At 37.3% G+C, this 15,077-nt stretch overlaps 1 protein-coding gene across 1 annotated transcript in view; it reads right to left on the bottom strand.

Annotated features, from left to right (window-relative positions):
• MYCBP2 (MYC binding protein 2) overlaps positions 1-15,077 on the bottom strand; it is a 190,672-nt gene that overhangs the window by 69,861 nt on the left and 105,734 nt on the right. Inside the window, exons 43-49 of the mRNA XM_084260757.1 lie at positions 13,338-13,425; positions 8,676-8,728; positions 7,219-7,391; positions 6,752-6,896; positions 4,551-4,763; positions 1,440-1,495; positions 895-1,010 (exon numbers count right to left, since the gene is read on the bottom strand). Coding sequence (XP_084116883.1) covers positions 895-1,010; positions 1,440-1,495; positions 4,551-4,763; positions 6,752-6,896; positions 7,219-7,391; positions 8,676-8,728; positions 13,338-13,425 — 844 coding nt within the window. The remainder of the gene's footprint in view (positions 1-894; positions 1,011-1,439; positions 1,496-4,550; positions 4,764-6,751; positions 6,897-7,218; positions 7,392-8,675; positions 8,729-13,337; positions 13,426-15,077) is intronic.

Raw genomic sequence — 15,077 nt, 5'->3', positions numbered from 1 at the left:
CACTGGACATTGAACCACAATGTCCCAGTCTGAGGAACAAAGACAACTATTAACAACCATGTTCTCTAAACGTTATCTTCTGTAGGTAGCTCATAACAGTAAGTATCTTGTTCCAAACCTATATTAAATATTTAGAAAAAGGTGCTGCCGAGTATTGGGAAAGAAGAATTACTTGTCCTGGCGAAGTTGCTTAAACTTTGTAGCCCTGGCCTGGCTACAGTGCCTTTGCTACTATTTTCACCATACCATCAGTGAGATTAACAGGGGTCAACTCAAGATTCAGACATTTCCTGAAGGGGGGAATCTTTCCATACCATACTGTAGTGTCTCATATTATAGTGCCTAGGACCAGCAAGACAGCTAAAACACAGTTTAAAGATTCTTCAGCAAGGAAGAAACCCAAATCACTTAAATTTAATAAAAATCATTGAAACTTAGGGTAGAGTTTCAATAAGGACCACGCTTTCTCAATTTTCCACAGAAGAAATGACATTATTTACTCCTGACTGGTCAGGAACAATTTCCCCTTGTCCTTGGTTCATCAGTGAGTTCCCCCCGCCTCCTTTTAACTGTACATCTCTGTCACTCTTCCACCAAAACCCTCACATTTTTCTTGCAACATTGGAAGTAGAGAATAAGCAACTCTAAATAATCTTGTAGTCCAACCACATTATAAATACACGATTTGCTAAATACATTCCTATTTCAAGGACAGAATAGCTGTAGTCTTGTTTTTCTTTTGAGAAAGAAGAGGGTACTAGACAAAAGGCTTCTGAAGCAAAACTTGGGTGTTAAATTTTGCTATAAACTTTAATACTAAATACTTTACATGCCAAGACATATATTTATCAGTATAATACAGATTTCTGTTGAAGTATAGTGAGAATTATGTACCTATTTCAATGCCATCTATAGTAACATGGATGGTATAGAGACCAACAGCTCCAGGAGTCCAGTTTGCACAGTATGTACCGTCATTATTTACTCTGATCAACATGTTTTCACTGGGTCTAGGCATAAACAAAAATTCATTAAACAATTACTGTCTTCTTGAAAAATAATTTGTAATAGTTTAGATGATCTGAAATGAGAAGTTTCCAATTACCATTTTTCCTCTATCCAGTGTACTTATCCTGTATTATTCAGAAGTTATAAATCTCTATGCTACATTTATTTATAGCAAATGATGAAACAGCACACTCAGTAAGTAGATATTAAGTAAGGAATACGGAATCAATATTAAAACAACTAAGAATGAAAGATTTTCAAGAGACATTCAGAAAAAATTAAGTATAAGAAAAAAAATGATATACAATTTTTGTAAAGTTTCCACCTTTAGATGAGATTATTTGGCAGTCAAAAATTGTGACTAGGTGTAAGCAAAAGTGACAGGACATTAGTTTTAGTCCCTATGAAAAAGGCAATTCTTTAATGTTTACCTCTTTGGTGTTGGTGAAGCGAAGCGTAGTTCTTCAAAAGAATAATTTTCATATGCCTACAAAGAGATGAAATTCAACAAACAAAATCAATAGCTATTATTCATGACTTGGTATAACTGACAGAAATCAGAGTGAGTATTTATCAAATAACATACTTATTGAAATTTACACTCAGCAGAAGCATTGAGCAGGGAATGAGAAACCAATTCCAAAAACACAGAAACACACGCATATACATAAATGAAACCAGTATCTCCACATTCCCTTTAAATTGCCATTATTTAGATAATAAAGATACTTATAGTTAAAAAAGTTATTGCTTTGTACACAGTCAAGTCGTTGAACATCTTCTGATCTCACCTGCAGAAAAATCCTGTTAATTACTTTAACAAGCTAGATTTTAATTTTGTTGTAGGCACAAATATCCACACTGTATCTAAGGGGTACAGCACCATGACGATTTAAGTCAACCTGTGTTTGTGCTGCCATGGTATCACCATACTGCACTCATAACTTTGCATACAATTTATGTTTTAAGAGACCTCTCTAGCTCACAGAGTTCACTTCCCCTGCTTAAGTAGAGCCACCCTCAGAAATTACATCCAAACTTCCAATTAGGTCAGCTTGCTCAGCAGGGCATCCCACATGTTTTGAGTATCCCAAAGGACACAGATTCCACAACCTCTGAGCAGCAGCTTCTACTGTTTGACAACTCACTGCAATTTTTTGTCCTCCTAATATGTAACCAGGATTTCCTTTTTCATCAATAGTGTCCATTGTCCCATATCCTTTCCCTGTGCAGGGAGCTAGACTTCACCTCCTCTATATCCTCCCTTTAGAATGCCAGTGTCTAAGCCAATGCCACACCAAGCCAGTAAAAAATGAACCTTAAAAATACAAAAATAAACAGTTAATCCCAGTTTAATTCCATAGCCTAGTCTGGGACCATATGCTTTCAGGAAGATGGATGGACTAGATAAGCCTGAAATGTTGTGAAATCACTGCCTTAGAAATAAAACAAACCATGATAAACTAAAGTTTTTCAGTAATCAGTGTAAACTGAAATACAGATTGCACACATCTGTTCTGAGCATGGATGTAGTGAACATTTCAGAGAATGCCATCAGATCATTAAAAAGCTTAAGTGAAATTTAGAGAGCTATCAGATTCCCATGTTAAATCAAAAACAACAAGGAGAAGAGATGGGATAAGAATATTCCAACATATACACAGATGAGCTATTTTGGGTCTCTAGAAGATGTGGTTTTCTGTATCAGTTTCCCAATTACGTTAATTTATTGTCATAAGGCGAGAAGTTTCTAATCTTATTTGGGTGCTTCTATCAAGTACTGACACAACATGCAAGTATTAAAAAAAACGGTGAGGAGACATCTGCATTTCACACTGAAATGTGTGCTCAGTAATGCAGGGAGGGAAGCAGACGAAGATTTCTTGCACTTTCTTGAATCAGTACAGTTGTTAATGAGCTAATCAGGAACAGCAAGTGACATCTGCATTTCCCAAAATTTCCATCAGTCCTTAATTTAAGCAGCAATGTATCAGCTCTCTTCAGAATATAAATTCTAAAAAAGGAGGGGAAAAAAAAGTGTTTCATATAGAAAAGACTTAATCTGAAAGGAACCTCTGGAAGACTGCCAAAGAGGTTTTAAACCTAGAAGCCAAGCATGTTTCAACAAGTAGAGAGACTTTTTCTGTTTTACTTCAGTTTGTGTCTTTCACTTTTTTACTTTTATCTTTGCAAACAATTGTACTTTTATTATCTACTAAAATGACTTTAAATAGATCCATGCTTTTTCATTTTATCTTAGCCTGGTTCAAGCCAGAATGTATTACAAGTTAACCTAAAGGGTGCATCAAACTTAGAGATTAATTCCTGGACACCTTGACCTAGTTCACAGTCAGTTAAGTCCAGCCTATCTAATGCACTGCAAGGTGTGCCACTGTAGTATCTCTGTGAGTTTAATGCCTATAAATGGAAAAGAAGCACCAGGTGCCTGTGGACAGTGGCTATCAGAAATCCCATCTGAATATTTCCTCCCCACTTCCCACCTCAAGCAGCATCAAACCAAAAAGTGACCTCAGTACCCCAAGTTAAAAAAACGCATCCAAACAAGCAAACCACAACTGTCTCCTTCATATACACTCTGTGGTTTTAAGGTATCTATTCAGACATGCAACGTAACAAGTTCTTAAACCATTTGTTGTACACCGTATTTATTTCATAGTTCCCCCACACTAAGACACAATTTAGTGGCCAGTTGGGCTATTCACACCTAGGCACTGCAGCACTAACTGTCCTCTGTAGAAAACAACCTTGTACACTTGAAGAGATGCCAGTCTGCCAATTCTCCTCCCAAGTCCATACTGATTATACTAAATATTACCCTTCTCTAACTCCTGATGATCATTGTCTAACTAGTTATACACATCAGGTCACATCTCACGTGTTACATATATGTGTATTCCTGCACATACGTGTATTCTACACATATGTGTATTCCTGCACATATGTGTATTCTACACATATGTGTATTCCTGCACATGCTGGAATACACTCAAATCGATACTAATTGTTCAGTTTTCACCTCTTTAAAAGCCGTTGCTGGCTAAGTCTCTGAGCTGATTTCAACATACACTGTTTAATATTTGTGCCTAGAGGAACAAATCATTCCTACAGTCTTTCTACTATGCTGAGCTCCTATTTTTTTCTTACATTCACCAGTAATAGTTTTTAATACAGACTTACTGCCACGCTCAAACTCTACATGGATGCATTAACTTCCCCTCCACCATTTCAATAGCTGTTTTCACTTCTAAGTAATGCAGACTAATTTGTTCATCAGTGTAATTAAAACCAAAAGGAAACCTTTCTTTTTAAATAGTAATCCAGTTTGTAATTGCTTTAGAGTTCAGGCAACTGTCCCTTTTGATGCAGAGTTTTCTGTTGAATTTCAATATGATCAAAATTTCTGACTGAAGTGTTTTTAGATCATTACTAAATTGAAATATACTTAACTTCTCCTTTGCATACCTTTACACACTATAACCATTGAATCATACAGTTATGTTGCTAAAATGGCAACAATTTACCTTCATCATTGTAATAGCAATATATCGAGCTTCTTTTACAATCATTGGCTCATAAGAAGAGTCAAGTTTTGGTGAAGGAAGCCCTCCAAAGGTCATATCACTGCTGGGGGAAGCAGCTGTTGCAGGACTCCCTGGTATCCGTTGCACCTTTTTAACTTGCTCTTGTTGCAAAGATGTTTTTTTCTGAGAAACAGGAATAGCTTTGACTTCTACCTGCAATAAAACATGGAATACCGAAGATGATTTTAGGGAGGAAAAAAAAACAAAAAACCAAACAGACACACATTCTTTTAGATCTGATAAGGTACAGTGACAAGTCCAGGCCAGTGTCAGTTCTGGCAGTCCCAGAGAACTCCCTGGGAATCAGCATGTAGTCTGGAATGCCTAGCTAAGTTTTCCCACAACAGAAAATGCTATGAAAAAGGGAAGAGAGCCTTCCAAGTGAGAGTAAACATTTCAGAGCGAGTCATCAGGGCCTGCTAGATCTGGAAGAGCAGTGCCCAAACTGGATCTTGGCTAGCTCTGTCATCCTACTACATCAAGCACATTTAAGGCATTTTATCTGACTTTTTCCCCAGAGATACAACAGGCCTCCATTAGTGCTGGTAACAGTCAGCTATATTTCGTTTTCCAGAAGAACCTGTAAAATAAGTTTACTCACTATTCCTTCTAAATCTGCAATAAAATGCATACAATTACAGCAGATTTCAAATGCTATTTTAATTTATTGGAAGGTACATCAACATATGTCACACTGAATGAGTTCCACAGAGTGATTAAATTGAACTAAGATTTGTTACGTTGGCACATTTCCCGTGAAGAAACATAGTTGTTAAAATGGAAATCCAACAACAATTTTGATGTGTATATTTTGACATGTCCTTTTCCTGATTGATAGAGTAAAACCAGTACTTTGCATTTTCTACTTGGTTGCACATTTGAGTAGCCAGACATTTAAACTGCAGTCTAGCTGTGTTTGTGACTGTTACTGTTGTAGACTAACAGTTCATTTATGAGTTTACAGCTCCCTGTAAAGTAATTCTCAATTATTACATCCTACAGCAAGAACAGATTTGAGAGTTCTTTTGATAGAAATGATGCCTTTCTGTAAGGCATTTCACTTACTTTTGGGTTTGAACAAAAGCAGGTCTTGAAAATATTTGTACTACGCGAGAGCAACAGTGGGCTTTAAAACACTGATGAACTTAACTTTATTAAAACAATACGAAAGGCATTTTCTGTTCAACTTTTGTTTCTGTGCTTTGCTACTTCCCATCAAGCAGCCAATTTATATCCACATCCCATTGGTTTTACTCCAAAGCATGCAAGGGTTTTCCAATTTTACTGGAGGCTGTCATGAATACTTCATTTCCAGCACTTTAACACCAAGAGAAACTGAACCCAAAGACTACAGAACTTCCAAGTACTAGAAACAGAAAAGGGGAACGTGCTGTTCTTGTCTAAAATAAAGTGACTATAAAATCATAGAATCATAGGGGTTGGAAGGGACCTTGAGAGATCCTTGGGTCCAACCCCCCTGCCAGAGCAGGTTCCCTAGGACACATCACACAGGTAGGCGTCCAGACGGGTCTTGAATATCTCCAGAGATGGAGACTCCACCACCTCCCTGGGCAGCCTGTCCCAGGGCTCTGTCACCCTCACTGGGAAAAAGTTCTTCCGCATATTGGTGCGGAACTTCCTGTGCTCCAACTTGCAGCCACTGCCCCTTGTCCTATCTCCACAGACCACTGAAAAGGGGCTGGCTGATTCCCCCTGCATCCCCTGCTTCAGGTAATTATAAACTTTAATTAGGTCCCCCCTTAGTCTTCTCTTCTCAAGGCTGAACAGTCCCAACTTACTCAGCCTTTCCTCATAGGGGAGATGCTCCAGGCCCTTAATCATCTTCGTAGCCCAAAATGGTCCAAAGTGCCTCTGATTCTTGCCACGTTACACATAACCACCACCAAACATCATCTACAACAGATTATTTCCAAACCATACACATGCAACTTGTTACAGACAAGCTGTAACTTGGAAGAAATGGTGTTGCTGATGCAGAATTTGGTAATTTTCTGGATTTAGAGGCAAGAAAGTCTGAACACACTGAATTTACAAATGCCACTTTCTGCCCCATACAGGATGATTCTGTGGAATATACGCTAAAAGAAGGCATTATTAAATACAAGAACAACCGTAATTACCTTCATATTAGGAACATGAACAACGTCCCCATACTGGTCTTTTGTTTGTACCGTAATAACAGTCGGCCAACCACATCGAATGTCATCCTTATTCAAGATCAGTGATGTTTTTTGAGGATCAGCATATGAATCTGGCTGAAGCCACCTACGGCAAAGACAAACAAGATAAATATCTCATACAGGGTCCCAAAGATCAAACTCTTTACTCTGTACAAACATGACTTCCATCTGAGAAAGGATGGTATGAATACTTTACGTTTTAACATAGTACATTAATAGAAACAATACAGGTAGTTTTTCTGAACTATTTGACATAACTTTTTAAGTTCATAGCTAGTTGTACAGACAAGCAACAGCGCACAGATTTTGAAATTTAACACATAACTAAGCATTTTATATTTCACTTAAAAACTTAAGATTACAACTACAAAGCAATGACTTATTCATGCTGAACACAAACACTTTACCTTGCAAGTCGTCCACCACTTGATCCTGGTACACAAGCAATGAAATCCTCCAGAAATGACTGCTCATTGCTTTGTACCTGTAGTGGAAGATTTCCTTCGAGAGCTTCCAAAATGGTTGGGGAGTGAGATAGTGCCAAGCCTTTCCCAAGAATGCCAGCATGAGATTTGCACACCTTTTGGGTTTTTTTTTTTTTTGTGGGGTTTGGGGTGAGGAAGAAAGGATAGAGAGAAAACAGCTTTTCAGTATCTTACATGTAGACACTGTCCCATAATATGACACAACTGGCACAGGAAACCATTCATGTAGAAGAGTGGATAAACTTTACTCTGATGAAAGTTCAAAATAAAAGTAATTTAAGTCTATAAAAACAGTAAGTCTAATGACATTCTATGAGCTTGAGTTGAGAGAGAATTTCTGGAAGAAAGAATAAGGTAACACAAACTTCCATGTTGAGAGTTTCTAAAACTACAAAATCGTGTCCAGGAAAAGAATTAAGACCATTCTTCTGAAAATGTCACCAATAAGCATGTTCCAAAACAGAATAAAAGGCTAGAGATATAAAACTTATAGAAAGGTAGATGTCTTAAAGATATTTTGGGGTGAGACAAAGTAAAATAAATCTCCTCTTTGCCAGAAAGGAAGGAAGTTTGAAAGATGCATAAAACACTTAACATACAGGACTACAAGCAAAAATGAATCCATTACTCGCACGCACACTCTTGGCTCATGTTTTGAATTACAGTACAGTGGATCCAAGAATGGTTTTCTTAAAAAAAACCCAAACCACAACACATTTCTTTCAAGGAACATCTGGTTCCTTCTAAATGGTTTCTGTTTACTGCTCTGTCATCTAATGCCTAAGCAATGGTGTCACACTGGAGCACTTGTTTTTTTTCAGCAAGTACTGGCACAACTAAATTTCAGAACACTTGCCCTGAAGATAATTATAAGAGAAACAGAATGGGAAACTCCTCTTTCACTGTGCATCATCAGCTAGGGGCTGTAATTAAGGAGCTACTGACCAGCATCAGCTTCCATCACAACAAATAAAATATCTCATCAATCCAGAACAGCTGGAATCACATTGTTTGTTATTGTTCAATTGAAAAAGCAATTTTATTTCTGCAACTATAAAGACATGTGCAGCATTTATTTTGGTAACATCTAGAATCTGTTAAATCCTAAAATCTAAGCCAGACACCTAGATATTTTGAAACGTCTCGTCATCTAACAACTTCTGTGGTATTTTATTTTATTTTCTTAAGCAGACGTTTTTCAATATATTTGGTGTAAATACTAAACTTCTGTAAGAGTTAAACTGTTTCATAAGACAACAGATTCCTTCTTACTATAAAAATCTTATATGTGATTTATTTTTCCATAGCAGCCAAAAAGTTTCAATGCAATTATGTGCCAAAGTACATGGCAATGACAAAAAAAAAAGGCATTGGTATACCTGTAAAGCAGCCTCTTCAAGAATCTCCAGATCTTCTTCAAATTCATTACCTGCTATAAAAATAGAATTTATTTTCACAACAAAAAATAAACTTAGTTTCAAAATATTGCCATTTAGCTGCATATGATGAAATGCAAAATTCAGTAATTAAATTCTGGTTGGTAAAGCCTTTTATACTACGGAATTTAAGTTTGCAAGATGATGTGTAAGTTTTTAAACCAGCAATTGAAAGATTAATATTTTGACGTAACAGAGAAAGCATGCAGTGCTGTGCAGTTCAGTGCACAAGCAAATAAGCAATATACATCACACAAAACAAAAGCTGGGTACTTGGCGTCTTAGCTCCAAGAGAGTATGTATGGCAAATCTTTAGATGGGACTAGATTCTTCCAGAAAAAAGATTTTGGGATGTCAAAGTAGTTTCTGGGAAGCAGTATGTATGAGTATGCACCAGCTGCACCCTTTTAAGAACTTACACTAGTACCAGTATTTAAAAACCTGCTAAACTCTGTCCAACTTTGTAAATTACGATTCCTTCTAAAACACGGCTCATATACATTTCATTATACAATATTTCTGTCTTATAAATGCAACTCAGAATTCTGATTCCCAGGTGACTAGAATTGCCAACAAAGTCTTTTAAGAGAAAAGTAAAACAAGTAATGTTTACCATATTTCTACTCTTTCTCAATAAGATGTCAGGCAATTCTACTAGTAAGAAGCAAGCAAGAGAAATCCAAAGAATGAAGTCCCGAGGCATTTTTAAAATTCAAAGAAATGAATACATATAAAAACTATGCTCTCAGAAGTAACTCCTAGCAAAGTTGAAACAACTAATTAACAATGTTAAAAACACCATTCATTTCCACATTGCTGTTTAAGTTACGGCTTGGTCACAGACCAGATCACTCTCTTGGGAAGAACTGTCTTAAGTTTGAGTCTTGGAGAACTGGCAAGGAGGAAGCGTGACTTTCTGAACATGGTAACTCGAATAGTAGTTTCCTATTTCAAATATAAAAGTTCTCTTAATACATTAAGTAATCACTGTCTGGTCCATCTTCCTTTGGAGCAAAAAAAGACTAAAGCCTTTTCGGTGTCCTTTCAAACATGTTCCCTCTTAGTGGTGCTAGAGGAATATTTAATTAAGTATTTAGTTACTTGAATACAGTATTACACCAACACAATTATTAAAAAGCATGGTCTTTGTGAAGGACAACCTCTTCAACATCAACAGACCAAGATAAATCATGCAATTACAGCTGAAGATGGAATGGCCCTACAAGGATGCCAGTAACAACTAATAACTAGGATGATTTAACTGACTTCAAATCATATTTTCCTTAATGGAAAGTTTCCAGATAAGCTTTGGGGTTTCTTAGGTTGGTTGTCGTTGGGTTTGGTGGGATTTTTTAACTCAGCACAACCTTCCACAAATGACAGAATCATAGAATCACAGAAGGTTGGAAGAGACTTTTAAAGGCCATCTAGTCCAACCCCCCAGCAGTAAGTAGGGACATCTTCGCTAGATCAGGTTGCTCAGAGCCCCATCAAACCTGACCCTGAGTATCTACAGGGATGGGGCCTCGACTACCTCTCTGGGTGACCAGTTCCAGTGATCTACCACTCTCATATTGAAGAAGTTTTTTCTAATATCCAACCAAAATCTACCCTTTTCTAGTTTAAAAACCATTACCCCTCCTCCTATTGCTACATGCCCTCGTGAACAGTTCTTCCCCAGCTTCCATCTGGACTTGGAGCCATTGACTACCATCCTCTGTATGTAACCATCCAGCCAATTCCTAATCCACTGAACAGTCCACCCATCAAATCTGTATTTCTCCAACAGAGAGAAGGATCCTGTGGGGGACCGTTTTAGAGACCTTGCAGAAATCCAGATAGAAGACATTCATAGCTCTTTTCTTATCTACTGATGCAGTTCCTCCACTGTAGAAAGCCACTACATTGATCAGCCAGGACTTAGCCCTAGTAAAGCCATGCTGGCTGTCTCAAATCAACTCCCTGTCTTCCATATGCCTCAGCATATATTCTAGGAGAATCTGTTCCATGATCTTCCCAGGCACAGAGGTGAGGCTGACAGGTTGGCAGTTCCCAGGGTCCTCCTTCCTACCCTTTTAAAAAATGGTCATGATGTTTCCTCTCTTCCAGTCACTAGGGACTTCACCTGATTGACATGACTTTTCAAGTATCATGGAGAATGGCTTGGCAACTACATCAGCCAATTCCTTCAGGACTCTGGGATGCATTTCAACAGGTCCCATTGAGTTGTGTGCCTTCAGGTTCCTCCGATGATCATTGTTGCTCATCAGCAGGGGGTATGCTTTAACCTTCCTTAATGTATCTGGTGAGATTTTTCAACCATGTGTTTCTTATTTCCTTTTCTTAAAATTCTGCCACATTCATGAAGCTTCTTACGGTCTTCATTAAAATCACCAGGTTGTAAGAGCACTTACTTGCATCCAGAGGCCTACAGAGTATGTGGCAAATGCAGCAGGATTTACTTCACCACTTCTTGGCAGTGAAGAACTCAGATTTAGGTATTCTAAGATGTCTTTATAGCAAATGGAGGTGAACAGGCTTTTTCTTACATCTTCATCTTAGGACAGTACGAACCACACTCTAAAGATGTCTGCATTAACTCCAAAAGAAGGTTAGAGCTACAGGCTTATATCTAGATACTTAAATGGCAAAGTTCAGGCATTTTAAGTTGCTAATTCTTTCCTGAGTGAGCCTTTTTCTTAAGTTACTTTCTTTAGCGTGTATACATCCACACACAGAACAAAGGTAAAATTATAAAAAAAAGCCCTAAAAATCTAACACAAGGGGCCTTCTTGTGTACATGCATTACAAGACTGTCTTTGATATGATTACATAGGTTTTTCTTCATGGACACAAGATACTGCTCTGCAGATGAGCAATTAGAACACCACAGTATTTTTAAGACAACACTTCACTTGCAGCAACCGGTAGAAGATACATAATCTAAAACCCAGAAAAAGGAAAGGTAATCTGGTACTAAGTCATTTAAACATTGTTCTAGAAAAAACACATTTTACCTCTTTTCTTGCCACAGTGTTTCTCGGAGAAACTATGCAGAACACTTACAGCAAAATTACAGACACCTGAAAACTGCCTTAAAAAGACTTCACAGCAGTTTATACCTCCAAACATGACCGCTGCGCCTAGAGCTTGTCAGTCTCCTTTATCCACAGGGCCCAGTGGCCTTTTAGAGACACAGCATACATGTGTGACACCCGTTCCTCATCAGCTTTGTAGTATTATCAGCAATAGTAACGGATTTGGCAGAAGTCCTTCAGTTGGTGTTGGGTAAAAGGTCAGATGAATCACTCGTATTTGCGTCAGTAACCAGGAAAGTCTTCACAGACAATGCACCTAACCCTGCTCCCCTGCACATTATCCATAACCACTTTCATAGGCAGCTGGCACAGTATAGGTAACTTAATTACATGTTTTATTTCAAATTTCTATCTGGAAATGTATAAGCAGCCCAATCTAGGTACCACCAACTTTCCCTTCTTGTTTTAGACTTTAAAAATTAGAACAAAACAGAAAACCTGTTTATAGAGAAGTGTGAAATACTGAAAAACCTGGGAAATCAAGTTAGAACAATGTCAATTTTAGCTGTTTTTCCCCATCGCCCCATAGAACAGCAGGATAAACAGGTGCCAGGGAAGTGAATAAAACTAATGAGCTAATGTGGCTGTTTGGAGGATAAGAGGAGAGGTAACTATTTAAACTGTAGAATTGCCTGTACTTTTGAGAGAGAAATACAGATCTATCAGTGCAATTCAGGTGCCTACTTAAAACATAAAGACATTTGCACATTTAAAAACACAAGCAAAATACTGTGCTAAAAAGTCAAATTGGGCTGCCCTTTATAATTCTAAAGAAAAATTATCAAAAAGATATCCTATTATAGATCGTGAGCCTGTTTTTCCTATACAGTAACAATAATTAGGAAAAATGCTATTACACAGAATATGGGTGTATCACTAGAAAGTTCTAATTCAATCTCTGTATCCATTAACTTTTATAAATTTATACTTTTCCTTGCATTTTTAACTGCATTTGTGTAACTGTAAACTTTTATTTGCTGCATCTGCTGTAAAAAGTATTTTTTGTAGTTGTAAAACACCCCAAAACAACTCTATACCTGAAATATTTTGGACTGTAAAGTCTATAGATGCAATGGTCACTTTCAACTTCAAACAAATAATTTTACATTTTGCAATTCAATGCAGCAGGTATTTTTCATTCAGAAAGGTGTGGAGTGCAGGAAGGAAAAACAATGAAAGAGAAACAAGTAAGATACCTGCACATTTCTGAAGTACCATGAGGAAACCGTAGGACATAGCTCGTACACTGATATCATCACCCACTGTGGATGGGGTGAGTTGGTTCAGATTTAAGTGACGAGGTTTCTCTCCTCCCCATACACACATGAACAGTGTAAGCAGAAAACAACACCACTTTATTACCTTGTTTGATTAGTTCAGTTTTAAGAATCAATTCTGTATGATCATTGCTAACTAAAAGCAGCATTTTAATTAGACTTAAAGGTAATATCCAGAAAACTTGGAACAATGATGACTTAACAAAGAATGTTCTTTGAGTGGGACTTACCAATAGGAAGTGCTAGATCTTTCTTCATCAAAGCTGCTGCACAAGATCCTCCTAAATTGGCCAATTCTTTCTCCAGCTGAATAATACCCTTCAAAATTGAAACAAATTTTAAACCAAAAATAGGAAGAATAGGACAAGAATAGAGAATAGGACAAGGAATGTCTTTCCCTGGCACTGCTTTATCCTAAAAAATATCATTGGGGTGTGGCAGTTTGACCTTTCTTAATGATATTCTAAAGATAACTGCCTCTAATGTTAAAGAGAAAGGGAACTTCCTAATAAAAAAAAAAGACCACCCTACACATTCAGACAGCAAAGCAATGCCCCTTCTGAGTTGTGTGTATATACATTACAACACAAGCTTATGTTCCCATCTCGTTCGTAGCTTTTTTCCCCTCTTCCATTTCTATAGTTTTGGAGGATGGGAAAATGATTCCACTATTTCCCTTTCTCCATTATAAATTCTGGGAAACTCCCCTTCTATTTCCCTGGGAAGTTACTTGTTGCTGCTATTATGGGGTGGACTTTCCTTTCCCTGCAAGCCCCTCTGTCAGCATCTTTCAAGTCTTGTTTGCAAAAAAAAGTAGCAGACCATGCACAGGTTTTTTTTTTTTTTTTTCAAAAAAAAAGCAAGTCACTACCAAGAAACAGGGGAGGAGATGAGGAAACCTCCATCTGACAGATTTTTAGGCAGACTTACAGAAACCAGCAATACATAAAGTATATAAGAAAATCCTTTGGAAAAAACAGTATTAGAAATCAGTAACCCTAGACTTGCTTTGCATTCTTAGACTCCCAAGCAGGCTGAAAAAACCTCCAAAATACAGTTTATCATGGGTTTAGTTTCAAAAGTATTTTGGGGATTTAGGACTCAGAAAAGCAGTTTCTGAAATAGCAAGGAAGTGAAACATGGGTCAACCCACCTGACAGTTCCTTGGCATCTGAGTCCCTTTATACAAAAGGCAATTTTTGCATGTGTTTTGTAGAATTAATTATGACTGATAAAACCCTTCCCTTTCATTCAAAGCACAAATCTACAACTTTTGAAAAAAATCCTAGGTTTAAACAATCTTTAATAGTTCAACTACACCTGACTCCTTTGTGCATTAGGTTACACTCAATTTCAGTTTTTGCAGAGACTTCATTAACAATGTCACCGGACACAATACAGTTAGGTAATGGTGCCAGAAGCCTCTCCTTTAGGAGAGAGAATCAGATCTGGAAGAATTAATCCCACTGACTTGAATTAGGTCCTAGTAACACTTTTTTCCTTGAAGGTACAGAAAACACTGCAGTCATCAAAACACATGTTGCTTTTTCTACCAGTGGTAATTACTTCAGAAAATTGTCATCACAAAGTTCCCAAAAGAACAAGAAACTTGCCTCGTACGTTTCATTACTTAGCATGCTTTAGCACTGAGTGTTAAAAACATGGCATCAAATTTCTTTCTAAATGCTTTAAAGAAGTTAATGTACACAAATCTGCATCTTTCTTTCTGTTTAAACAAAATTTAGTGCTACGTCTCAAACAGACTAGTTAAATTAGCTATAGGATTTATAAGTCAGATATGCTGCAAGTCAATCTGAGGGTCTGTTTTCTTATCTGATATGTTCAGAAACTCCAAAGAATCTTATGTTTTAAAAATGTCAAGAAATGATTTAGCTTGAGGAGAATCCAGCAATAAGATGTAAATCTTCCACGAGGGTTTAGTGTTACAAGATCACAGAAAGCATAGGCTC

This window comes from Gallinula chloropus (assembly GCF_964237585.1).
Source record: "Gallinula chloropus genome assembly, chromosome: 1".
Classification (NCBI taxonomy): Eukaryota; Metazoa; Chordata; class Aves; order Gruiformes; family Rallidae; genus Gallinula; species Gallinula chloropus.
This window is presented reverse-complemented; position numbering and strand designations above follow the sequence as displayed.